The sequence below is a fragment of the Idiotropiscis lumnitzeri genome, chromosome 12 (genome assembly GCF_059441095.1).
Source record: "Idiotropiscis lumnitzeri isolate Australia: NSW breed Sydney's pygmy pipehorse chromosome 12, RoL_Ilum_1.0, whole genome shotgun sequence".
Lineage (NCBI taxonomy): Eukaryota > Metazoa > Chordata > Actinopteri > Syngnathiformes > Syngnathidae > Idiotropiscis > Idiotropiscis lumnitzeri.
Window position 1 is genome coordinate 20,685,550 of NC_142402.1, and position 27,804 is coordinate 20,713,353.

At 41.5% G+C, this 27,804-nt stretch overlaps 1 protein-coding gene across 4 annotated transcripts; it reads left to right on the forward strand.

The window, feature by feature from the left end:
* Positions 1-1,621: 1,621 nt before the first annotated feature.
* LOC148326449 (cAMP-dependent protein kinase catalytic subunit beta) lies at positions 1,622-27,676 on the forward strand. 4 transcript variants are annotated; one of them, XM_088310831.1, is made up of 11 exons: positions 1,622-1,755; positions 4,112-4,177; positions 23,272-23,333; positions 23,584-23,712; positions 24,345-24,443; positions 24,517-24,599; positions 24,713-24,839; positions 24,917-25,012; positions 25,217-25,339; positions 25,410-25,574; positions 26,474-27,676. In XM_088310831.1, the coding sequence occupies exons 4-11, from the start codon at positions 23,650-23,652 to the stop codon at positions 26,597-26,599; spliced, it is 882 nt and encodes a 293-aa protein (XP_088166957.1). In that variant the 5' UTR covers positions 1,622-1,755; positions 4,112-4,177; positions 23,272-23,333; positions 23,584-23,649; the 3' UTR covers positions 26,600-27,676. The 4 variants fall into 4 exon arrangements, with proteins under 4 accessions (XP_088166957.1, XP_088166955.1, XP_088166954.1 ...); XM_088310829.1 differs by lacking the exons at positions 1,622-1,755; positions 4,112-4,177 and adding an exon at positions 19,210-19,572 and having other exon boundaries at positions 23,278-23,333; XM_088310828.1 differs by lacking the exons at positions 1,622-1,755; positions 4,112-4,177 and adding an exon at positions 19,211-19,572.
* Positions 27,677-27,804: the final 128 nt, after the last annotated feature.

Consider the following 27,804-nt stretch of genomic DNA (forward strand, 5'->3'; position numbering starts at 1 on the left):
TCCACCTACAGCAAGGACACGTTAATGCCCTCTGGACACGTTTTGTCGCTCATTTGTTAAAAAAAAAAAAAAGAAGCCTATACTTTAAGCGGAGTAACAGGAAATTTTTCGGATGAAAACCCGGACTTTGCATCCACGGCACCCTGGGAAAAAGGCAGGGGAACGTATTGGCTTGTGGCTTCGCAAGAAACTTGTGGAGAGGCTGCGGGGGTTGGGGGGGGGGGCACCCTCTAGTGCAGAAATCCAGATGTGGGTCAATGCCAAAAGAATTCCACAATCTCCACTCGCCGAGCTGGGAGGGAGGCTGCAAAACCATGGCCGTGTAAATAACGTCAGCGAATCCAACCCCCACCCACTGCAATCCTTTTCCATGAAGAAACTGGAGACATTTCAAGCACAGGAGTGCAAACCGCATGTCAGGAAAATACTTTGACAGCAACAAGAACGGTGGGGGTGGGGGGCGGCCGCGTCAGCCATGATTGTTTTGGGCATCCGCATGATGCTAATAAAGCGTTTCCAAATTGGTTGGGAGCTCTGCAAATTGTTCCGTAATGACGCAGTCAGAAAGTCAAGATGTCGAGAATGGGCCCTTTTTTAAAGCTGTAACTGACACGGCGGCCCGGTAAACACAAAGGTCTCAATCTTCTCTACAGCGTGGGAAAAAGAAAAATCTGTTCATCATGCCTCGGATTCTCGTCCCCAAAAATATGTTCGGGAAACACCCCCGCGCATAAAAAAATAACCTATGTCAGTCTCTCTCGCAACAAGTGCGATGACTTTACTCCCGGCGGGAAGCGGCGAGGTGTTACCCCCGCCAGATGTTTCGTACTTCCACGGTCATCTAATAAGAGATGATGCATCACTCAAAGGACGGCGAGTTTGGGGAGAGCAGATTTGAGCGCAAACTGCGGCGTGTGGTGGTGGGAAATGTGAGTCACATAAATGTTAATGTCGCACTGCGGACTTCATATCTGGCCCGCCACCCCGAAGCTTGGCGTTTTCGCTTCGTAAAATAGCGGGAGGGCGACATCTGGACTCTTTGTAGACGCATCATGAAATGGATCTGCCAAAGACTCAATAATAAGTCATAATTACAGCGAGGTCTGGAAAAATGGGTCTTAAAAGTTGCACCAAAACTTGGTGGTTGATTGCAAAAGAGCGTATTTCATAGAATTTGTCATTTTAAACATTTTTAGCATGCTATAGACACTGGGCGATTGTTCTGTGCTGCGAGTATGTTGAAAATGTTAAGATGATAAAAATTGGTATGTGTAAATTATTTACATCTTTCACCAACTTTTACAATGTATAATTACTGCTCTTTTTGCGTGCGCTGTGACATTATCTCTGTCCAATCACGAGACTCCTCCCCAAAACCGGATTCTTGTTGTCATATCAAAACGAGAGACGGCACACTGCCAAAAGTAATCCAGACTACCTAAAACTAACAAAGAAGAAGAAAGAGTTGCCGAACAAGCTAGGCTAACTGTTAGCTTATCTGGTACCTAAATTGTGGTTATATATTTTTGGAACAGTAGTAGTGATTTTATGGATTAGATTTTATTTGAATTTGAAATTTGCGTTGTTACGTTCTACTTCCGGTGTTAGCTGTGTGCTTTTATTTTGAATGCAAACCTCCTGTTTAGTACTGTTCACACGTGAGGTAACTTAACGCAGAGTACGACCGAGAGTTTCATATTGATCCTCAAACAAAACAGATTTCTTTTACACGCATCCCCTCCGAAGAGGCAAAAGGTGTGTAGATGATGTATTTTGTGTTTGTAAATATTGAGTGTTTATTGTGAAATTTGTTAGCTAATTGTTTACGTGTGTTATGGGTAAATGTTCAAAAAATAAACCTCATCCTTGTTCGGAGGGCAAGTTAAAATATTTGTCGGCCATGACAACCGTGATCAGATCGGAGAAGAAAAATAACTCTCACTACGCCCCAAAACCGCAGGATAATCGCTAAGGGTCATCTTTAAAAACATTTGATAAAAAGGCCTTGCGTTGACTTTGACGGAAAGCGGAGAATATTGCTGGAATTTGGGCCGCTTATTTGTATGCGTGTACAAGGCTTTCAGTCCAAAGCAGCCGATGGCTAACGTGGTGCCCGCGGCATCTTCACAAAAATAAATACGACCTGAAATAAGCCACAAATCAGGAATCTCAAATTGTTTTTTTGAACTGCAACTGAAGTGAGTACGAGTGCATGTGGGGACGTGAATGGGAGGGGGGAAGCGTGCTGGGAAAAAAAAAAGTTTTTTTTGTTTCTTGGTGTTTTTTTTTTCGTTTGAAAGGTTCTACAAACACACATCTTCTTCTAAATGATGCTTATAAATATGGAGCTGCATAAACGCCCAAAGAAATGTCATTTGCTTGGTGTGCCCATATCACACTCAGCCACCAACTGTTAGGACTTATTTTTAATATTCTACTTGTTGCTATTGGAGGAATGTTTTTGCCTGCCATAGTAAATGAACACCTCACTGTTTTTTATCTTAAGTGGCACACATGAAATAAGACAGTGTTTTCTAAAGCGTCCACTTTAACACCAGCTTTTTAAAAACATTTTTTTCAGGGGCCTGTGTCGTATATATTACCGTCAGTGTCAAGACATGAAGTGATGGAGCCCAAAATGAATGAATTGACTTCACATTATTTCCTGTGGGACAAATTGTTTTGAATTCATGAGTAATTAGAGATCCGCCCGTTCCCACGCGGGATTATGGTTTCACTCAAGCCGCATTCATTTTCCTTATCAGTTTTCTCATTAAATGTGCTATTTGACATACTCTACATCCAATTAATTTGTCGTTTTTCACACTTTAGAGAATTACATGTTGACGTTTGAAAGTCCTCACTCCAAAACTATGCAATGTTTCACCCTGTTACACCCCAAAATGACCAAACGCATACTTTTTCTGTGACTTTGACACATTTTATGGAGCCAAACAGTCCCAAAGAGCAGTTTGCAGATGTTGAAACGTTCAGCCTAGAATCAGACCCAAGAGATTAGTTGTTTTGTAAGCTTTTTAGATAAATGTTTTTATTGTTAGGTCAACATAAGTGGAGCACCATATCAGTAAAAATGTATAAAGCCAAAATCATGTATGTGACAAACCAGCAACAATAAAAGTATGCTAGGCTAGCATTAGCTATGTTGTTTAAAAAAAAAAATATATATATGCACATTGTTGGAATATATAGTAAGTAAAGTCGATTTCATAACCAACTGAAGAGCATATTGCACATCAGCATGAAGCATGATTTTTTTTTGTAATAAAAATAAATGAGTTCATTCATAATAAAATCAAACTATAATGCTTTGACTTCAATTAAGATTTTATTGTCTTGCTGTTATCTAAATGCAAAAATGTGACGTTGATCAAACATAACCTCGTGTTTGCCTATTGTTTTGTTTTCATTAGAAAAAAAAACACACACACACTTTTGTGGTCCTGTGTAAGAAGAAAGCATTTATTAAAATAAGTTTCTTAAAAAGTCAAGGTCATCGGAGAGAACAAGAAGAGCAAATTAAAAGTTGCAATGAACTGAAGGACCAATAAAATTACAAATAAAATGAAATTAACTGCAAATAAAACTGGCAATAAAATCACAAAGCAATCAGGAAGCTGCTTCTTGAAAAGCTAATGGAATGGATCTTTAATGCCAGGGTTAAAGCTTGCACGTTTAACGGAATAAACGCACAAACAACTACATTTGTCATGCAACACGCCTGAACTCGTCGCCAGCCAATCGGCAGACAATCATTCAGTCACACTTCTGGACAATTTAGAGCACAGGTGTCAAAAAAAAAAAAAAAAAAACTCCACAGAATTTTCAAACCTGGAATTGTGAAGCAGAAGTGCTAACCGCTCGTCCGCCGTGCTGCCATCATCTGACGCCACACACGTCAGTTTTAGAAAGTGCTTTCGAGTTAATTACTGGCAGCCAGAGTAGCCGTGGTGCCTCTTTGACGCAAATAGTTGCTGAATTGAGGCCTAAACAAAGTGTAAAGCCTGGCAGGCACACATGTGACATGTATGAAGTGTGACATGTCAACATGACTGCTTCTATTCCCCCCCCCCACATCTCCCTCCCACCGCAGGTTGGACTGCTTGATGAACTGGCTTGGAAAGTGTGGCGGCCCCTGCCAAGTTTGTGTCACCTTCAGGTACGTCTCCATTGAATGTCCGGTGCGCTTAAGTGGAGCTGGCTGCCACGCGCTGCCTTCACCTACGTGTGGAATTAGAATGACAGGAGAAGGAATGCAGTCGATGCCGGCACGAGTCAGAGAGAAGAAGCAGGGGACGAAAAATGCCAGCCTGGGCCGGGGCCCCTCCTCTGGTTCAGCAGTCGTTATATAATTGCATGTTACTTCCTATTCAAATATTTATAACTTTAGACATAAACGCTGGATTTGTATGGACTTGAAAGTGCTCGATGCTTGCTTGACCGCTACAAACAACGTTTACATTTTGGTGTGCTGCAAGGACTTGCAGTGGAACCTCTAAAGTGAAAGTGGAGCACATAGAAAATGATACAAAATAATAAGAAGAAAGGAAATTGATATTTTCCAGAGTCAAACTTTAGTCTTAACTGTCATGCGAGTACGAATCAGGCAAAGCCACATATATCGCATAGTTGCATTAAAAAAAGTAAAAATGCATAAAAGTCATTTTTGGACAACAAAACAAAATTTTTAGAGCACACATTGGGCCTTTTTTGTCACCCATCAAATGTGTGTTCTAAAACTTTTTTTAACTTGTCTCCAAAACATTCTGTTACAAGCAATAAGAAATAAACAATAAAAAAAGTGTGATTAATCGCAATTATTTACAGAGATGTTTTGCGATTAGTTAAAAAAAATCAAATCGCTCGACAGCATTTATATATATATATATATCTATATCATGAAAAGCATAGCAGAGTTTTTTTTTTTTTAAATGATTACTGTCACATCGTGGGATTGCGACACACCCTTTCACGCAATTTGGAAGGAAAGGCAACTAAAAATCAATTGAATCAGAAACTGCCTCCCTAGCCAGGTAATACATTACCGCATTTTTATTGGCGGTTGCAGCATGATTACCATAGCCTGCAAGAAAAGTTCACACATGCCATCATCCCTTTTGAGAGGTCTTATTTAAAGTTAAAGCGAGTGGGAAGGAAACATCAAGATCTCTTTAATTATTAATGCAGCTTCGCATAGAGTGTGAAAGATCAAAGACAATAAACCAGCTATTAAAATCTCTTTGGTGTCACGAGTTTACCGTATTTGTTTTGCACATCAATACAATCAAATACTGCATGTCACATATCGCTGCATCCTGCTCGCTCTTGATGTCATGTTGTTGTTGCCACTCGGTTATTGCGGCGCAGTAATCAAAGTTATGGTTGGGGGGGGGAAATGAGGGGGCGCCAAAGGCTCTTGTGCAAGTCACCGGATTGCCACTCGTGAGTCAAAACACATCAATGTGTCAAAGTTGTCAAATCCGTCAGCATACGCACAGCCTGGCATCGACGTCGGTTCATCGGTTGAGCATTAAGTGACGAGGAGGGAGACGATTGTGACACGCAAGCTGACAGCTGTCGAACACAAGTAACGTTGCGCGATATGTATATACAAGGTTACAATCTGAAATGGTTCCGTGAGCCCGTTTGGAGCCACGTCTTCAATTACTTGAAAACATTTCATCATAAAAGGGATCATGTTTTGCCAAATGGCACTGCATGTTCTGGAAATGACGCCAAGGTCCATAAACAACAAGTCGTCTTACAATCCAGCAGGAAGAAAAACATTTCTTTTTGTATTTTTCCGTGAAATTATTCAACATGTTTCAAACATCTGAGTGTGACTTAGTCAGGGCGGTCCGAACAGATTCTGGAGAGCTGGATTACTTCCAGCCGATTCAGATTGAAGACATTTTTTTTTTTTCGTGTTGTTTGTTTAATAAAACATTGTTCTCGCTGACTGCTCGTGGAGGCGTTTGTTACCCCAACCGCAGAGCCATAAATAATATTTTAGCGAGCGTATCCGCCTCTATCTGATATATCTACCCTTTTAATTCTCCCTGCAAAATCCCATATCTGCATGATCCTGCAGATGTAAGCCAAGTGGGGAGAATACAGATGAGACGAAAAGCCTCTCTTTTTGCTGCCAGGACCTCCTCGAACAACATGGAAACACAAAGTGACCTTGGTTGATTAAACATTCTGACACAATGTACACAAAGCATCCACAAAGGTGCTGAACTGTGAAGGGGAGCGTTTCTTTTTTAATATTTATATTTATATATCTAAAAAAATTAAATATTCCATCCTTTCGTAGAGTCATATGTATGCATACGATGCGTCGGATTTATAGATCAATGCATTCATTGCATGTCGCCCGTGGGATTTAATGTCATCATTCATTTTAATGGGGCGGGGGGGGCGCAAAGATCACGAGTGGAGTGCAAAGACTACCACCACATGGTTTGATCGGGGACAGCAAGCAAACTCCCCAAGGTTAAAGCGAGTGTGGTGTTGCCAAAATTAAAAAAAAAAAAAGATAAATAAAAAGGAGACGTGAAACAGTTTTCCCCTAATCGCACCTCAGACGCCCCCCCGCCCCCATGTGAGGTGCGCGCCATTCTGTCAGCCCAATTTGCATGACTTTATATAACTTCATAGTGACATTTTGCAGTTTTAATCAGAGCTGTTTTTGAAATATTTATTGAGGTTGTTTGCCCGGGGTGCTTTTCAAAAAAAAAAAAGAACGAAAGAAAAGGTGCTACCAGAGGCTGTTTTTTTTTTGACAACATAAATGCTTCCTCATCATCCTAAACGGCGCTCTTTCCAATTGTCACACTTGACTTCACGTTTTGGGGCCTGTCAAAATACAAAAGTGGGAGTTCTATTATCTGCGATAAAACTGCACGATAGTGTGAAATCCTTTCGCTTGCTGCACGGTCAGGAAATGATGTGAGAATTTTGCAATTTTGGCGACGCAAGGAGGAGAAAGTGATGTTTACTTGGAACGACTGGAAAATTTATGAGATCGGAATCAAAAGCTCGACAGTCTGCTTTTAAGTTGCCGAGAAGTATGAAATAAAAAAAAATATATTAGGCCCAGCTTTTCATTACAGACCCAAAACAATCCAGACGCTTCGTCGTCACCCTAAAGACTCCTCTTAACTTGTTGACTCGATGTTTCGGCGCTGTCCGTGTCAAACGTTGGAGCTCGGTTGCACCAGATACGACTGCAAAAAAAGTGTGAAATTCTTTCACTTGCAGTGCGGTCAGGAAACGATGTGAATGTGCGAGAACATGTTTTTTTTTTTTTGTTTGTTTTTAATTTTGGTTTGTTTTCTTGGGAGGACAGCACTGGGAGTGTTTTGGATTTGAGGAGGAGAAATGTGGTGTTTACTTGGAATGATCGGAATCAGACGATGTAACATCAGTTTTTAAGTAGCAATTATGTTAATGTTGAAAAAAAATGCGGCCCGCTTTAGAAAGCGTGTTCGTGGATGTGTGTGGTGCATATCTGAGGATAGCTGTGTTGTTTGTTACATGACCTTTCAAGACTATCGAGCTAGATCATCAAATTCAATATTGTTTCTATATTTTAAGGGGTGGCCAGTAGCTCGTCCACAAGGTCTTGGTGGAATCGTGAGCTGCAGCTGGCAAGTTTTGGTTTGAGTCAAAAAGCTCATTTAGGCTCTGGGGCTGCTTTGCTCCATCCGGCACAGAGTGTCATGTTCAGGATGGCTTTCTTTCATGCGACAACCAAGAGGTTTTGGTGTTGCCAGTGGCCTCGGATTTGTTATGAAACATGGTAGGAGGCTTGTTTATGCCCTTGGGCTGCTTTTCTGCATCTTGCACGAGGGGGGGGGGGTGTATTGCACAAAATGAAGTCTCAAGTCTTGTTTTGTGAGCTGTGATCATCAAGCGGTGAAGGCAGTGAGGTAGGCAGCATTTTTATTTTTAGGGGTTGCGGAAGCCAACCTTGAAAATTTTGGGGTGGCGGTTCAAGAGCTGGTTCAACAGGTCATTAGAATTAGACTTTTTCATTGCATCATGCACAACAGAATTGGGGTACTGTCACTTAGCTTTGAAAGGAGATAATGCAATCCCAAAGTCTGAAGTCCAATGGAATCTTCCTGCGGTGGTTCAATCCTGGTTTGAGCCGCTCAGCTATTAGGAATTGAGCTTTGGAAGCTTGTTAGCTGTTTGTAATCGGCACACGTTACCTGTGTTCAATCTGCGCATGGTCCAATTCCAAAGCAATACTTTCCTTTACTGCCCATTGTCAGAAAGCGGTGTCATTTTTCTATGTGGGGCTGCTTTGCTACTTCCAGCACAAGGTGTCTTCAGGTTGTGCAGGGCCCAAAGAAACCTCAAAACAATCAAGGTATTCTAGCCTGTGCTGCCTATTGTCGGAATTCTGCATCTCATTTATGTTCTGGAACTGCTTTGCAACATCTGGCACAGAATGTCTTCAATCTGTGCCAGGTTCAACTACATCTTGATACCATCAAGGCATTATGAGAGTGAATTGTGGTGCCCGGTGTCAGAAAGTTTAGCATTTGTCCTACATCAAGGGTCCTCCATCAGTTAGTCGCAAAACACACAACTGGGGCTGTTTTGCTACATCAAACTCAAGGTGTTGTGTAATTGTATCGTAAGGACTTGGAGGGCTTTGCAAGTCGGTTGTTGGAGATGTGCCGGTCAGGCCACACACTGTACCGAACTCAAACATGGACGGTCTTGTTGGTGTTTTGGGGCTGCTTTGCTACATCTGGGATATGGATTCTTCAATCTGTGTGGGGACCAATGAAATGTAAATACGATCAAGGCATTCCGGAGAAATGTTCTCAGCGGGGTCTACAGCCAACCGGATAGCCGCAAAACACTCAACTGAGGCTCAATGCTAGGATGTTGTGTTCTTTTAAAAAAATAAAAATCATTTTCAAATGTTTCTTTACCTTTGTCACTTTCGGCAGTTTCACATGTTGGCCTTCAGTGAAGTCCTACTTAGTCCGACTTGAATAAATCCCCCTCATGTCCCCGTCATTTATGACACCACAATATGAAGAATATGATTGGGATTTCTTGATTATGTTAGGTCAGCAGAGAAGGCCTTGATCGCTTGCCACTGAATTTCAATGACCATTGCGGGTTTTGCTTTTACTCACAATTTTGTCAACGTGTATTTGATACAACAACTCTACAACACGTTTTCATTGGTCTTTTAACAGGCGAGCACGAGAATCTCATTAGAGTCAAAAGCACCCTAAAGTGGAGCTTTTCACTGAATATCAAAAATATACGATACTCTGAATTTCTTGCCTCATCCCCGATGGTGGCGGACTCACGCAGCGATGCCACTTGGCTTGGACTGATGATCCCCGGTTTCATTTCATAGCATATTGTTGTCCCCTTTGAAGCCTTCACTTACCACATGGTGGCGGTGGAAAGAGACTCTGTTAATACGTGAAATCTCTTCCCCGTCGTGGCTGCGCGGGGCTCCTGCAGCCCATCAGCGAGACTGGCGAAGAACAAAGAACAAAGTGTGTAAGCGAGCCGGTACCTGGCATACGTCTGAATTCAGCAGGGCTTTATGAGCCTTTCATCAGACTTCGCTCTGATCCTTCTTGGCCTTAATTGCGATGGCGGGGGACACGGGAAGCTCAGCAATGGGGGAGTAAAAAGAAATGACACTCGTATTCTGGAGATTTTGTCATAAATTAAGGACGGTGTGCAGGCTTCCCCACCCCCTACTAACTACTAATCTCTCGCATCCAGCGGAGGCGTGCAAAGCACGATTGAAAAGTGCTATCACGTCGATGCAGTCGTTGTCACGTCTTGTTAAAAGTGCACACAAGCGTCTGCAGTGGATAAATATTTAGAGCAGACACGTTTCATTCGCTTGGTACTGCCAACAGAGTCTTTTGGCGCCTACTCAGACAAATGAAGGGGCAGGATTTTTGTCCGGTGGCATAAAAAAAAAATCGTCTGGAATTTGGCGTCTTATTTGAAAGTCACGATGGAGATGAAAAAAATAAAACAGCAGGAGTCATCTGACAGGATCTAAATTCATAAAATAAAGTTGGATGCTTCTTTTATGCTTGCCGTCTCGAGCGACGTTGGCCCGTGTGATGAAGCGCTGCAGTTGTTTTTAAAACAGAGAAATTCAAAGCACATCAGACGTTCGAGAAAGCTTTGATAACACGAGACCTCAAGAACTGAAAGAAAAATTATGGGTCGTCATTGGATGGAGATTAGTCAGAATAGGGATGGCTTGAAATGAGAACATGAAATTAACGTTGATGTAGCGCCATTAACTGCTTTTTCTAACTGGACTCGCTATTTAATGAGCTTATTTGGGGTGTGGTAAGGCGAAACTGAATATATAGCCATAGCCAATGCGTAGCCTTTGACGGTGATGTCGAATAACACGTCTGAATGAGAGTGATTACTTTGTCTTTACACTCTTCTGTCCAGGCAGCCGTTATGTTTAAAGAAGAGATATGAAATTTCGAAAAGTTCATTCAGTTCTGGAGAAATAGCGTCAATTTTCATACTTTTTTCCGCTTTCGTCACTTCCAGTTGTTGTCCACTGTACTGATTCGATAGCTAGTGATGGACCAATGAAGCTTCATGAAGCACTTGTCATCGTTTTTGACCCCCCCCAAGATGGCACTCTTAGTTTCACGATGAAATTTTATGAATTTCTGTTGCACGAGCCTTTTATCTTTAAAGCAAGAGCACCATCTAGAGGAGTACAATATATCACAAGTGCTTTATGAAACTTTGTTTTCGCATCATTGCCGATAACTGTCAGTCACAGTGCTCATTCAGACACGCCCCCCCAGACGCCACCAACAACAGCTCCGACTTTACAACGTGGCGCGCTACACCAAACAGACGACGTGTACCGACTTTCCGACGGCAGCTTGGTGTGTTGAGGCCTCAAGCCTCTCTTCAGGCTTCTGATTGGCTTCTATTCTCTTTCAGCGAGGGGATTTGGCGCCACCTGTTGCTTTGGAATGCACTGGACATCCTGTATGGATTTTGGGAAAAAAAAGCTTCATTCATATAGTATGCACAGTCCACTTGCTGGCACCACTGTGACTCGCTGCTCTGTTTTATCGCCTTTGGCAAGATGCGTTCAAGGACACCGGGCAAATGAATCCCTCAAGACTGAAAGGTTTCACAAACCGCATGGAAAAACTTCCCTTTCCATCAACGTGCTCCGTCAACGTTGTGCTAGCACGAATGATCGAAGGCTGTGTATTTGATCTGGGGTTTACTTATTGTGTTGCTCGCGATTTCCGCCGCTTGTGCGGGTCCATTTGATGCATTCTGTCTGAAGTGAGGCGATCCCTCGGAGAAGTCTACCTGTGGCCTTCGTCCCCGAGGCAAAAGCAAAACACCTGAGGCGGGAGGTTGTTTTTCCACCTCCCCGCTGAGAAGCTTGCTTACTATCCCACCGCCAACTTGCAGGGAATGAAACTTTTGTTGTTCTTTTAAATTATTCACTCCTTATTTATGGCGTTGCGGTAATTATGCCAACAGTGTTTCAAAGTGTATTGTAGGTGGTGCAGTCAATGCTCAGATCTAAATGTGGAAAAAAAAAAAGGTATTTCTGGTCTTAACCTTGATGCAACCCTGAGTACTTGAACGCGATTCTCTCTTTATAATGAGATGGGTTTGTTTTGCTCTCATTGTTTATCTGCTATATCTATTATTGGCTTTTAATAAGGCTCAGGTACAGAAAGTTTACTTTTTGGAATGACACGCACTAAAAAGGTGATATGCCACCACAATGGATTTGAAATAAAACAACCACTTACTGCTTGCTTGATGCCTTCACTTTTTTCTCGAGTAATCAAAAAGCATGCTCTATTATTGTTGTTTGGTCTTTTGTGGACTTGGGTTGTATGTAAATGAATTGTACTTACTCACTTAGTAACTTTCAATAAATAATTTGCCTTCATTTTGTCTTTGAAAGTCTTGCAGGCCTCCGTGAACCCCAAAAAATTGAAGTAATCTACTTAAATCTCTCATCTCGTTGCACTCTTGAGTACAATGACAATAAAGGGATTTCTAATTCTAATTCTAAAATGGCTGCCTTCATTCTGGCGATAAAACATGCCAGTCCTTCACTGTCTTGCTGCCTTAATGTTTGTTTTCAGTAAGAAAATTTATTTGCCTTCAAAAAGTCTTTCAGGCCTCCATGAGACCCCGGAAAAGCAGGTGCTCTGCGTAAAATGTTTGATGCCTTCCCTTGAGACGGGTTGCCAGGGCTTCACTGTCGTTGCCTTCACTTGCTGCTTGTTTTTGTGTGATATTTGTGTGCTTCCTTGATTTGTGTCGTCAGTCAGCAAAAAAGATGCTCTATTGGCTTACTACAAGTCTTTCTACTTGTCATTGTAGAATATTCCTTTTATTTGCCTTCTTAATGTTGCAAAGGCCACATTAAATGCAGAAGAATGGATGTGTTCCACATTTAATGACTGGAATCCCTGAATACTAATGGCCATGTTTTTGTTAACGTTTTGTAGTTGAAAGCGAGTCAAGACTTTAATCACATCTTGATTGTTTTATGAAAAAAAAGCCATTGTTGATGTCGTATAAAGACAAAATCAAAGACTTCTGGACCGTATTACTTACAACTGGCAGGGAAAAGGGAAAAAAAAAGTGATGAATTACCTGTCTGATGTTCATTTTCATGCTTATGTGACGTGAATGCAGAAGTTGTCTTGAAGGCCGCAAAAACACATTCATCAAGTCCGAAACCCACAGCAGGTTCAAGTTCAAAGTTCACCGAGTCAAAATGTATTGCTGACTGGTGTTGGTTTGTTTTTGTTTGTTTGTTTTTTGTACGAGAAACCAGGCCTTGTTTGGGACTCTCAGATCGTGAGAGGCCTTTTTTTGTCACAACCGTGCATGGTCTCAACATGGCTTTCTCAACCATTGCGACCTGTGTCGTATCTTCTCAGCCTCTGCCTTGCACACACGCGTTCACACACGCATTCACACACGCGTTCACACACACACACTCAAGCCGTGCAAGAGCCATGGCCCAGGTTTTAATATTCTCATGGGTCACCGGCAGGGCTGTTTGCATTCACTTTGAAGCATTTATGTCAGTTCACTCACTGTCCGGGGCTCCAGAGAAAGGACGGCGAATGGAGGGGAAAAAAAAAAAAAAGTCGAGGCGAACCCAAGCGCCCCCGAGCTGGAGGCGGACGTTTAAAAGAGCTTACTGCTGTAGCTTTCGTTCTGGCTTTGATTGTCTCGCCTTTGATCTGGCTTGGGCGGCCATGTTGCGCGCGGCGTTATCCTCGTATAATCTCTGTCATCTTTTTCCGAAAAAAAGTGAGAAATGACACCCGGACTGGCGATGTCTGGGTCGCCTCGCTGGCGAGTTTCACCCGCAAAATGTGAATCACCTTATCTGTGGATAAAACACGCCTCACTAAAAACATTAGAGTATTATGACATCCTTGGAATGTACTGCTCCCAGACGACTTCCTCGCTATAATTTGCTCGACTTGGACTTTCTCATGCGTGCACGACCCGAGCGAGGCAGTCAAACAATGAAGCAGTGTAAGTTGGGAAGTGGGAGCTTATTTTTGTGCTGAAGATGTTGTTCACTTACTTCAAAGGGCACGTTGTGCAGCGATCCCAAATTACCTGCTCGCACCGCCGTGTGAGCAGGTCCTCAGCTGGCATGAATACATTACGGCGCGGCGGGGAAATTGCAGGGCGATGCACTTGTTAGTGTGCAAACAGAACATACGCATGGGTGTGATGTGATGCCACTTAAGGCCCGAAATAAGTTCACCAGACAAAAGGAAAAAGGCCAACAAGCGGGTCCAGACATGACTTCAAGGGGGCTTGTTATGGAAAATGTACTTTTTAATGGCTTGTATACACACGGTTGGACCTCTGAAGTGTCTGCCCACTCAACAAGCATGAAATGATGCAAGCGAGCGTTAGAAGCATATTTGCCCAGTCTTGTCCTTGCCATCATGTCCGAGTTGATATTTCTGCAGTTTACGTTCCCTACAGTAGTTGTGGAACTCTTCTTCATTTGTTTCTGTATGACTGTAAATGAGCCCCACTGATACATAACAGATCACATTTTCAAAAATTCACAGATCACAAAAGATTGACTGGATTGTTTAATTTAATCAGTAGATGAGTGACCTAACTATTTGCCATTAAAACATGAATTTTCCACAGTCGCCTTCATAAAAAGCAAAGAAGGCCGTGTTCTGGTTTGCCCTCGCACATCATCTATCTGCTTGTCTCCCGACATCAGTCAGCAGCTACTATTAGGATGTTGCATGTGGTTTCAGGACATTACCCATTTCCTTCTCTGTATATCAAAGCCCACTCCTTCCCACCTTCCCTCCGCGCTAATTCACTCCAGATGAACACAGTGGGACATTTGATTCATAGCGAACAGAGACACATGTATACAGCTGTGGCAGACAGGCCTCAAACAGCTGGCTTTGGATTCCCTTGCAACGCTTTTAATCACGCATTTGTTTGCGTAATTGAAAGATTTTTAAGCGGATGCCCCAGAGACTCGGTTTAGACCTTGCAACAAAAAAAGCACTCGTTTAATCCTGTCATGTACGTGATACAAATCATGTGTAAACAGAGCAGTCATCCAAGCGAGTGTCAAAATGTATCTGTGGATTTATCGTTGTTGAAGGAAAATCCTGCTCGCCGCGCAAACGAGTCCAACATCATGACCTGCTGGAAAGACCGATGTACTGATTTGGTTCCAACGATCTCCTTATTGAATTTCGCGCATTTGATATTTATTAGCATTTTTTTTATCTCTATGTATTTCATACCAAATTTGTCATTATTATCCAGATTTGTATAACAAATGTGCAGTGAAAACGCAATCATAAGTCAGTCATTTTTATTTATTTGATTAAGGCAAAGTGTCCTGCATATAGGGTTTATATAATTATGGAATTTGAATTATAGTCAGATTTTATTTCATTTTGTGCTTATTTATTTATTTATGGACTGCTTCGTTCATTTTTTATTAGCTTTAGTTTGTTAGTTTTTTTAGTTAGTTTGATTGTTAGTTTTTATAAGAAAAAAAACTGAAAACGGGTTTTACTTGATGGCAAGATTAGTAAAACACCATAGTAGGTATTGCGTAGAAAAGTTCAACAAAAAAATATAATTTAAAAAGGTTTTTGAGAATTGAGGGTACAGTTTTACAGTCCACAGACTTTGATTTACAAAAGGTGCAGAGCATAATCCCTCTTCCAAAAGTTAGACGCATGCATGCATGTGCCCTAATTATATTTGCCGAGTTTTAAAGTGGATTTGTGGCTTGGATTAATGTTGAAAAATATTTAACTAAGTGCCACAACATGCTGTTTTGCATTTCTTTTCTTTTTTCATATATGAAATAAAAAAAAAAAAAGAAAATCACATTATACCTAGCCTTGCGTTTCGGACTGAGTTAAATGCCAACAACGAGGGAACCATTTGAGCCGAAGCCGCACGCAAACTCGTCTCCACGGAGCGACGTCATCTGTTGGCTCTTTTTTATTGGTTGTCGCTTCTGCGCGACACACTTTGAGAGGACTACGACTTTACGACCTTCTCTTCTTCCGGCTTCCGTGCAGTAATATTGAAATAAATGCATTTAAAATCAGCCCCGAAGGCTCGCGTGTTAAATGAACTGCCAAAGATGAGAACAAAAGAGATTTTAATTTGCCTTTTTTGGTTTTACTGAAACGTTCAGCAAGTCACACAGGAGGGTTCAGACAATCGTTAACGTATTTTTACATTGATCTGACTTTTAAGTGAAAATGTTACTTCAAAAACTGCACCTACCACTGGAAAGGTTTTACACTCATACTTAATAAATAGAATGAAATGAAAGTTTATTAAGCTGACCAGGTATCTATTTTGGATTTCAGTTTCCATGAGAATTTTCTGCCTTTGAATTTATAAATTTTGGTATATAAAACGTGTATAACATGTGAGGCATGAGGCGCATCGGACAATTATTTTTGGTGCCCTTTTATTTTTTTCATTAACGTTAATCCTCATGTTATATTGCAAAAATCTAGGTTTTCTTTTAAAAACTCAAATTTTAGGATATTTTATACATTATTTTTGTTCTTTTCTTTTTACTTATTGGGATTTTTTATAACCTCCTGAACTTGTTGCCTACTGGAGAATACGTGTAGCCCACCATCAACCACGCACATTTGAATTCACGTCTATGGAGAATATTTTCTTGCAGGAACCTAACGTGCACGTTTTTGGAATGTGGAAGGAAAGAAGCCCAGTGAGAACATGCAAAGAGCCGAGATTCAAACCCTGAACTTCAGAACTGTAAGGTAGTCATGCTAACCACTATGCCAATATGATACACTGTCTTCAAATTGGGCTGGAAAAAAAGAGTTTTTAAAAAAGGAATCATGTGAAGTGTCTCGGGGTGCCACTGAAAAAGGGTAGGCGCGACGTTTGAGGGTGGCAACGTCATTATCATCAATGATGCTGTTCAAAGCAACGCGTCACTTGCGGAAATAATGGGCAGAGAAAGTGAGAGCGGGCCAAGATGGCTTCTCATTCATTCATTCATTTGAAGGAGAGTAAATCATTCTCTTTGATGCACGGCCTGGCGAGGAAGATAGAAAAGGAAAGAAAGAAAAAAGAAGCCAATATGGAGAGCAGCTGGTCAGCTGGGATGAAAATGACATGATGTTTGCCGAGAAAGTAAATAGGAAGGAAGCTGAAACTGAGAACAGATGCTTCTTGTAAGAAGTGTATCAGAAAAGTTCCAAGAATGGTGTAACAAAAGAAAACGTGCAAGTTTTCCTCATCGAAGAAATCTCCCTGGAGTAGAACGCACTTTAACGGCCTTCTCAGCCATGCCTTCAGCACTCTAGAAAAGATTGAGTTCCGTCGCCCACGTCTTTGTCTCCGATCCCCGAGAAAACCCCGTTGAGCTTTTTAAAGAGAATAACATCAGACGAGCCCGGGTCGGTGAGTAGGGAGGTTGCTCTAGGTTGCTGATGCTCTTCGCGGCTAGGAACTGTCAGATGCTCAACACGTTGTGAGCAGCCATGAGTTGTCCTACCAAAACGGTTGCCTCTTCTCGCACACTGAATAAAGCAATCGACTCAGAATCTTTTTGTAGACGTGCTGATGATCGTCTGGCCCATGGAGGGCAAAACTCATGTTTGGGTTTCAGATATTTAAATATCTTTTGTGACACTAGTCCTGGAACTTCTCTGACACACTTTGTGTTCTGTATTTCTATCTCCCATGCATGGGATGCTCGATGGATATGACAAGACAGCCTGATGGTGAGCAAAAATAACACATTAGAAGTTTAGAATTAGGACAAACATGGAACCCACGCGTGCAACTCTGATAATCCAAAGGACACAACAAATAACTTTACACTTGAAAAATATATATAAAGAGAAGAGGAGCACCTTTTTTTAATGCAGCTCATGACAGCCTGTGACAATGTCAGAATGGTTAACGGACAAATTGGACAAACGGGTTTTGGTTCACAATTGTGCAAGAGAGGTAGACTGCCCTCTAGTGCAAAAGCCTAGAATTACACCTCTAGTCGTTGCTCAAGTTATTGGAAAAGGGGCCCCAAGGGTCTCCAGAGTCCATCCAAGAAATTGTGATGTTAACCAAAGAACAGGAAATGAAATTGCAATTGAATATCAAATGCATAGACCGGGGGGGGGGGGGGGGGGGGGCGATTTAAATTCTGGTGAGGGATGCAATTTTTCATCAGTGGTACTGGAGTGGCCACAAGTCAGGAAAACACACTTCTTAATCAGCTGCGTGACAAAATTATATCAAATCATCAAATGCATAATGGCTAATGTCTCAAAACGATAACATGGAAAAGACCTGAGAAGATGTCTCCTGTTCCTTCTCTGTTATGTGTGCAAGTTGTCTTCGAAGTGCTTTTATTTTATTGGAGCTGTATCATTCGGTGATTAACTTGCCTGTACGGTTAATAGAGGCGTTTAAAATGGTGACACAATCCACAGCGGGGAATTTATGAAGTTAGGAAAAGACAATTAACAAGCATACTGGAGAAGACTGAGAGGCCCACTATTTAGCTTTTAGCACAAGTCACAGCAAACCTTATCAAAGGATGACATTGTGACGGCACTCACGTTTGTGGAGGAAGAAATGACGTTGCATCTATAGCTCATTCATGACACGATTTCTGTATTTTACACCACAAATAATTAAGAAAAAGCATCCCATTTTTTAAATTTGTTTTAATATGTGTGTGCAAAAATTGCCAAACTCCTAATCTCGTATGTCACAGCCGTCTACGGGCAGTAGGTGGAGTTCCGCCTAAATTGGTCGCCAGCCAATTGCAGGGCATACAAAGACAAACAAACATTCACACCAGTCATCCACCTGGAAAAAAAAATCAATGTATGAAAGAATATCTGAAAAAAAAATTAAATATGAAAATATGCTAGGGTAGTTTTAGGTTGTCATAAATCACTACTAAATGGCAGACATATTTTAGTTACACGTCCACCAGGTCTTATTCTGCCGTTATACGCCAACAAGAGTAGGCCGAATATTTTGGGGGGAATTTGGAATGATATGATGGACAAACAATAATATTTACATGATGACTGAATTGATCTTTTGAGGCAATGTACAAAATGAATTCTTGCACTTAAAATTGGTTTCTTGTTAAGCAGTTTTTGCCATCCTTGAATGTTTTTTTTCAGCATTTGGTTATTTTGTTGTTTGCTTCAGACCCTTTCTTGTTGGGTTAGGATGGTGCATCTTTTACACATGCATTGAAAATGTATTATAATTTATTAATTATGATTTTTTTTGTTCTCATTTAGCAGAACGAACTTGGGGCACTCCACCTCTTGCCCCTCATGCAAAATAGTCATTGTTGTGGGCGTTTATTATTAGTAACAGAACATGGAGGTCATTTTTAAAGCTATACACACATTCTCCTGATGTCAATAACAGTCGTTAAAAAGTGACACCCCCGACCCCCTCGTTTAAAGTCAACATGTTTATCAGGTATTGTCCATCAGAGGAATCTTGTGGCGTTTGTGACACATTCGAGAATCAGAGGGAAAAGCGGGCGCCTGTTTGGCGGGCGGGGGGGAGCGGTCCGGGCGGGCGGGCGTTGAGCACCAGCGGTGACCGCTAGCTTCATGTCAGCCCCACATTAGCCAACGAGCCGCAGCGGGAACCTTCCACGGGGGTTGGGGGGAAGAAGGACGCCGGGGCGACAGATGAAGAGTGGCGGGCGCTGCTGCTCGGGGACTTTGTTCTTTTTTCGTCCGAAGCAGGATCATATTTAATGCACATCAAATTTGTTTTGTTGTTGGATATATTTAAACGCGATTAGCGACTGCTGCAAGCAAGCTAGCTAGCGAGCTAGCTAGCGAGCTAGCTAGCCAACCAGCCGCCATCTCCCCTTCTCTCCGTCAGGAGCGACCGGCTGTGTGTCTTCCGCTATGGGGAACGCTGCCACCGCCAAGAAGGGCAACGAGCTGGAGAGCGGTGAGTCCGGTTTGTGTTCGCCTTCGAGCGGCTTTCGTGGTTTAGTCCGTCCGTTAATCACGAACACGGACTGTGGACCTGCCTAGCCTGCTAGCCCTTGGCGCCGCTATAACTGCCGTTATGACCAAGAAAGAGAAGGCCACATGACAGCCGTCACTTTTTGATTGAAATAACACCCAACTCGGATCATGTTATTACATAGCATTTGCTCCTATTTGTTTGATTCGGTTCATTTTGTTGCGCTAACCAAGCCAGTCGCTCCCTTGAATGCAAGCAATGAAAGGATAATGACAAAAAATAATAATGACGCCGTATGTCAACGGGTTGCTTAAACGTGATACTTAACGTTGGAACAAACTCAAGTGTCATTTCAACGTCCCTTGATGGTGCAAGCCCTGCAGGGCCTGTCTTTGTATGTGTGTGTTGTCACGCCCATTTGGCATGCCACACATGCATCACTTCATCTTTGTGTTCGAGATGGATTGGAACAGCCAAAGAAAAAGAAAAACAACCGACTCAGACACACATGTCGTAAAATAGCTATAAACTTGGATGGTGAGGTTTGGTGGTTCTGCCCCTGGGGGCTCCACTACCACATTTTTAATCTGGGCTACATAAACAAAGCTCAGTGCACAGCACAGTGACCAAATATGGCCAAGAAATAACAAATGTCCTGTCTTTGCATTCATAAAAGTAGTGCTGCGCCTCCTGTTCTAGCATCAAGAAGGTTCAACATGTGGCTGGCACCGAAGTGGTCGTTGACCGGAGCAGGCTCGTCATCAGACCTTCATCAGAGGATAAGGAGCATTACGAGCTTTGAAAGCTTTGACGTAACTTGGCTTAGGTGGTCGGTGTGAGTGTGCTTGTATGCTCTCACATGATCTACAATCTATTCCCTACACGAATGAGCGCTTGTGAGAATAACGCAATTTAATTGTGTTTGAGCTGAGACAAAAATCTTACAAGCATGATGATAGCAAGGGAGGAGTATTAGGCGGTGGTAAAAATAGCAATCCTATCAGAATAAAGTCATGGAATTAAGGGAATCAAATTGAAATATTACATCTACAGTTCTGTGAGGAATACTAGTTGTACTTAAAGATAAATGAAAGTAATTTTTTTTAGATTTAATAATATGGGTGGAAAAATTAACCAGATAGTTGTAATATTAATGGCAAAAATTGCATTTTTTTGGGATTTATAGTTGTTAATTATAAATGTAGTTGGAACTTCAGCAGAAAAAATGATTTATCTAATGATGAAGTTAAACTATGACAAAATTGAAGGTCTAATTTTGCAAGACAAAAATACAAGATCCAATGTTAGACAAGACTAGAAATGAGTCGTATTGTTCAGAGAAAAGTCATATTCCAAAAAAAAAGAGAGACAATATTACAAAAATTGAGTGATGAATTAGCAATAAAAAAAATGTTCTCTTGGCAAACGATAATGTTAAAATACTAAAATTGTAGTTTGGGAAGGAAATTTTGAATGTGATGATTTAGTCGTAATATGAGGAGGATAAAGTCACAATGTTTGAAAAATTCAATCAAAGGGCCTCTAGAATTGTATTTAAGTTGAAATAATATGAGAATTCAATCAAGAACAAAGTCTTAGTTAATGATAATTTTTTTGGGGGGGAGAATGACGTCCTAATATTACAAACATAAATGTCAAACTGCTGCTATTTTGGATCTTGTCCTTACTCGTAAATTACAACTTTAGCAGGCTCTAACTGAAACATCAGTATGAGCAGTTTAATATAAGATTTGTGTCCACATTCTCATCTCTGGCAATGTTTGTTTCTTCAATATGGACGCTCGCTCCTCAACGGTTTTAAAGCCTTTTAAGCTGACACGTTTGGCCTCACTATCAGATTTGTCTGGAGCACAGCCGCTCTGACGAGGCAACCCGGTTACCTACATTGCTGAATGCACACAAGATTACCTTGTGTTTACACTCTACGGACGTGGCTTGAACACGTGACGCGGTCGCAGCGGATTACCTCGTTGACATCATTTGGCATCATCCGGTTACGGGCTGAAGATGCGTTCTGTACAACCGGATCAGATCATCAGTTAAGATGTGGATGATGCCGCTTAAAATAATTGGTCATTACACAAAAGTAAGTTGTGTGAACGAGCTATCAAATGACTTACTGTGGAATGTCAAACGCTTTCACACTAGCGAGTTTCACCAAAAATCTGTGAACCTGATCATGTGACGTCAGCATACAACACAAGCCATTTGGTCCGTTCGACTGTATCCAAACTAGTCGGGACCTTTTCACTGTTGAACAGCACCCTCTGGTGGTGGAAAGTTCATCCTGCAGTCAAGGAGATTTTCCCTGTTAGGGGCACGTCTAGACTTGTCAGGTGTCTTCACAGAAATTACTTTTGATTTATTTTACACTTTATGCTCTTCCTTTGGCACGGCACTCGTTATTTTTCAAGTTTTTGTACCGGTAGTGGCCGGGAATTTGGCATGAGCATACCGTGACTGACATTTGAATGGGATTGGATGACGTGTACTTATCTATGATTGTGACCAGTGATTTTTCTGTTTTCGACATAGTAACAATTCAGATCAGGTCTAATAATGCCATAAATAGTGATTGTTTTTGCCTACAGTCAATAGTAGACAGTAGTAGTTTTTGGGGATGTAACGATATCGGCGATATTGTGGTATTAAAATTGCCACAATATCGTTGTCATCATGCCACGACATAAGGAGCACAAAATCTGTTTTTATACAGTGTCATGATTTTTTTTTCTTTTTTAATTTTAGTGATAATTATCATATCGTCAGGTTCATTGAGTGATATTATCGTATCGTGACAGTTGGGTATTATTACATCCCTATTAGATAAGATTCATATTCATGTTTTAAATCAAGTTTTGACTGTCTTTATCTTATCGATTCCTTTCAGTTTTCTCTAATATGTATATCCTGTCTCTTGCATAGTGTCAACTTTATTTTCATTGTTGTTGTCACCACATACTGTATGTTTGTTGTGGGTTTTTTTTGTCTACATAAACTCTTGTGTCTTCTCTCTCTCTCTCTTCCGTATCATTCCATCCATGTGGTGGTGGGTGATTGTTCCTGTGAAAAATAAAAAACAACCTCGGTGATCAATAGACACATTTGGTATGCCCCAAAAAAAAAAGAAAAAGAAAAGATGAGCCTGCAAATTTTGGCCGCGGGCCTCATTGTGCGAAACTTGCTCGATGTGCTTGCTGTTATTGTGTTCTTTGATAATGATAAGTGTCTTTTTTTTTTTCTGTTGTTGTCACTCACATTCTCTCAATCTGGATATCTGCTGTGTTTGCCATACTTGGGTTTGTCTTTGCTTCCAATTCTGTGTTTATTAGCCTTCCCCTTTAAAAAAAAAAAGTGATGCTCAGAGTGAACCTTTTCCCTTTGAATGTTGTTCTTCCCTTGACTTGAGGCTACTAAATAACAGAAATTCGATTTATCTGGCATGCATCACTCATCTTGCCTGTCTGTTTTTATTTCCTTGTGTTTGTGTCATAATTAATATCCAGATGAGAGTTGAACTTACAACTTGACTTTGATGTGTCCCTCTGATGCCCCTCCTTTACTTGTTTTCACCAATCCTTCCTTCAATCAATAAATAATTCCTGTTATTCCAGAATGAATGTATGATTGTTTCTAATTTCTTTTCTTAATCCTCCATAGTTAAAGAGTTCCTAGCCAAAGCCAAAGAAGATTTCTTGCGGAAATGGGAATGCCCACCACAGGTCAGAAAGCTTCTTAAAGTGATATCACATTAAGCGGCAAATGCTTGCGAGTGTTTGCGAATGTTGTTTTTCTGCCAGGTTTCGTTGCAAAGACATTCTCAATCCGTTCTCCAACAGTTTTTGTTGTCGCCATGAATAACATTCGCTACGTGCGGAAACAATTGCAAGCATTCACCGCTCGGCGACTTTAATAGTAAATCAGTCAATGGATTCCAGCAACCTGCTAAGGTGCTGTTCTCTTTTCCTGCAGAGCACGACGTGCCTCGATGACTTTGACAGATTAAAGACTCTGGGGACCGGCTCGTTTGGGAGGGTCATGCTGGTGAAACACAAAGGAACAGAGCACTACTTCGCCATGAAAATACTGGACAAGCAGAAGGTCTGTTTTGAACGCGCACTAGACCTTTTGAGTTCCCACTTTCGATTTGTTGTGTTGTCACAGATGGAACACATGAAATGATGCGCAACACAAAACTAATTCATAGCATCGAAATAATGCAAATATTAAATGTTTCATATCGTTTTGTTAGCCTGTGTTGACCCCTCCCCTGATTTCAATGTGTGAGCAGTGACGTAAGAGCACTGAGCCTGTGGTGTGCTGCCAACACACATTGCAATTGTTTACCACGTATTTTTGCTCATCTTCAACTTGTTTGAGCAACGTGACCCATGTTTGTTTGTTTGTTTTAAATACGTATAATGTTACGAACGTAACGAGGTAGAGTTCGGTGATTTCTGTCACTAAATGCGAAAAATCCGTGACAGCCGATGGGATCCGTTGTGATCATATCTTTCTAGTTTAACCGTGTGCTTGTTACTGTGGGATGTGTTTCTTGATTTTTTTTTTCCATACAAATATTCCAAAGCTTTCTCAGCATGGAGCGGTAATAAACATGAGAAATAAACACGTTTATACTTCTCTGAAAGTGTCAGATCAAAACTGAGCTCTCATCAAAGTTGACTGTTGTTTCCTCAAGTCCTTTTATGACTTATTTTCTTTTGTATTCTCAGGTGGTGAAACTTAAACAAATAGAACATACGCTAAACGAGAAGAGGATATTACAAGCCGTTAGCTTCCCCTTTCTCGTCAAACTTGAGTATGCCTTTAAGGTAAGATAAACTCCTTCATTTCTCTCCTTTCGTGTACGAGATGATCATAAAGTGATTGTTTGTTGCTTTTTAGGACAACTCCAATTTGTACATGGTGATGGAATATGTTCCCGGAGGCGAGATGTTCTCACACTTAAGACGGATTGGGAGGTTCAGGTGAGGCCCTCAGGAATAAACACTCAGTTTGACTCTTTAGTTTGTTTTGTTGTGATCTGTGGTTTAGCTGGGATTGATTTTTTTCTTTCTTCTTTTTCCTGCTTCCTCTCAAGCGAGCCGCACGCTCGCTTCTACGCCGCCCAGATCGTGCTGACATTTGAGTACCTCCATTCGCTAGATCTCATCTACAGAGATCTGAAACCTGAGAACCTTCTCATTGACCACCACGGCTACATTGAGGTGTGCCGCGTCGCCTGTCATTCTATCGTGGGCTCTCTTGTGATTTCCTCACGTGCCACATTCACTTTTTTTTCAAGGTGACGGACTTTGGATTTGCCAAGCGAGTAAAAGGCAGAACTTGGACGTTGTGCGGAACACCGGAGTACCTGGCCCCAGAAATCATTCTCAGCAAAGTACGCCGTTTTAGCAGATGTATTCAAATCTCTGATCTTCATTTGAAATGTCCATCCATTTTCTATTGTGCTTATCCTTATTTGGCGTGCGAGTCAGCTGGAGTTTATTCCTGTAAACCTCAAAGTGGTCACCAATCTCAGGGCACACACTCATCATTTTTTTTTATCCCTTGAACATTTATTTAACTGTGACGCCTCTTTCAGGGCTACAACAAAGCTGTGGACTGGTGGGCCCTGGGAGTCCTCATCTATGAAATGGCGGCTGGCTACCCTCCGTTCTTTGCCGACCAGCCCATTCAGATCTACGAGAAGATCGTTTCCGGCAAGGTAGGAGCATGCGTCACCAGAGGGTATCTTTGAAAAAGCGTAACAACTTTCTTTCCCTTTGGCTTCTCAGGTGCGCTTCCCCTCCCACTTCAGCTCAGACTTGAAGGATCTGCTTCGGAACCTGCTGCAAGTGGACCTGACCAAGCGCTTCGGCAACCTGAAAAACGGCGTCAACGACATCAAGGGCCACAAGTGGTTTGCCACAACGGACTGGATCGCGATCTACGAGAGGAAGGCAAGATTATGAAATTAATTCAAAGGCATATTCCATTATGTATCGTAATTATTGGCAGCTGCTGCAGTGGACATTTCGATATAAGCCGCGACTTGGGTTAAAATGGATTTTGCGTCTCAGTTTTGAGTGACATAATCCAAATTTGTTGGCAAATCACTGGGTAAGGTGATTTTATGTGTATAGCACCAATATTCGCGAGGCTGCTTTTTCTAAATAAGATTAAATAATATAATAAAAATGAAAATCGAGATATTATCCCAACAAAGCAGGATAAATGAAAAGATGTTGCGAAACGATGAAATGGCACCAAGTTAAAATCACAAAAAGAAAAGCAACGTTTACAGGCAAGATTTACTTGTACAGCCAGTTGGAGCAGATCTCATCTGTGAAGGAAGTTTGTCCCACAGGTGTGGAGCAGTGAAGCACAATGCGGCTTCATTTTTTATTTATTTTTTTGCTGCTATGTCTGCAAACACTAAATAAGACAGCACCCAAAAACTTGAGTGGTCTGGACGTCTCATTGGAGGCTAAAATGTGTATATTTAAATCCAAGCCCATTTAGAGCTCAGTAGACGAATTGTAATGTTTTAAAATCTGTTCTTTGACTAAACAAGAAGTCGCTCTACTGCCACCTGCTGGTGACTGTAATTGACGTCACAGTGTCCACATGCTCTGCCTGTGAACGTCACGTGACCAAAGCCAGAAGATGGGTGAGCCGTGGCAGTCATGACCTGAGCCCTTAGCTACCGTGATGTCATTTTCCGTCGGCAGCAAGTGGCAGGACAGGACAAAATGGCTAAAAAGGGATTTATTTCTCTGTTAAATTCAGATTTGTGCAAGTGCAAGAATAATCGGAATAAATGAACGAATTTTGCCGACACTTTTCTTTGCTGTGTTAGGTGGAGGCCCCGTTCATACCAAAGTGCAGAGGCCCCGGGGACACCAGCAACTTTGATGACTACGACGAGGAGGAGATCCGCGTTTCCGTCACGGAAAAATGTGTGAAGGAGTTTGCCGATTTTTAGGGACGGGATGGAGCAAGACGTGCGACAACAGGATATGTCAGGGAAATAAAGGGATCTTTGCTCTCTTCTGAGGACTTGGAAATTAAGCAGAGACCACATTTCCTCGCCCGTCCTATTCTTCCCACTTAAACCACACACAGCTCGATGAGGTTGCCGATAACCTGTCACTGTCACCGACACCTGCGTATTAAAGCTGACTCACAATATTTTCCTTTTTTTTGTTTTAAATCCACTTTTCATTTTGAATTATTTTAAAGGAGGTAGTCGCCGTTGTCGTCACCCCCTTTTGAAATGGACGAAAAGTAAGGGATTGACTCATGTTGTGTTCATGGCCCGGCATGGAGTGGTAGCATTTGTCATTTGTCCGCTTTTGTGAGACACAAAGTTTTCAAAGGGCAACTGAACAGAGTTTCTTCTTTCTTTGCTTTTTGCCTTCGAGAGCGTGAGAGCGGAAGCATAATCCTCGTTATTCCCAACCCCTCCGGCGCTGAGAATAAGAAATCTTGTTACATTACTACACGTTGTTACTTTGGTTCTTGTCGTCTATATTAGTTATGTTTTTACTTTGTTTTCTTCCCTAGATTTCCGGTCTGCTTATAAAAGACCATTTGTTACAGTACAGTGTGACTGATCTCCATTTGAGAAGTGAAAAGAAATCCTTTTGGGATTTCAAGAAAAAAAAATGTAGTCTGGCGAGAAGGTCAATGTGAATTGTGTTGATGCTTGGCACCTCGACGTGGTTAGTGAAAGAAGTACAGGCGATCATTTATTGATTTTGACAAATTAACAAACAGAACATGAACACGCAGCTCTCTTTGTTACCACTTGTGAAGGATTGTATTTGTTTCATTTTATTTTTGGGGGGAGGAAGAATGTGGATTGCAAACTTATTAAGTGTGCATTTTTGAATGCTTGGATTTCAAGGTACTGTTTTCCTCACCCAATGCACTGGCTTAACTTTGTATCACATGTAACCCTGTCCTTGTTCAGCTCATTACATTATACGTATATGCATTGTTTCATAAGTTTTTATTTATACACATTAGAGATGCTATTAAATTTTATTTTTAAAAATGACGACTTTGTGAATGCGCCCTCCCTGACTTTGATCAATCAAACTGGTTTTGGCATAAATTTAAAGTAGCCGTTGCGCCAGTCAGCGCTGTTGCATACTTGTCTGCTCTAGTTTTCCGTAGCCATTCCCG

Excerpts from the sequence above, each read along its gene's own strand:
- LOC148326449 (XM_088310827.1), top strand. The coding sequence starts at position 22,751 with ATGAGCCTGCAAATTTTGGCCGCGGGCCTCATTGTGCGAAACTTGCTC. Across the intron at positions 24,444-24,516 it reads AACTTGAGTATGCCTTTAAG|GACAACTCCAATTTGTACAT; the intron begins GTAAGATAAACT and ends GTTGCTTTTTAG. Across the intron at positions 25,575-26,473 it reads TCGCGATCTACGAGAGGAAG|GTGGAGGCCCCGTTCATACC; the intron begins GCAAGATTATGA and ends TTGCTGTGTTAG.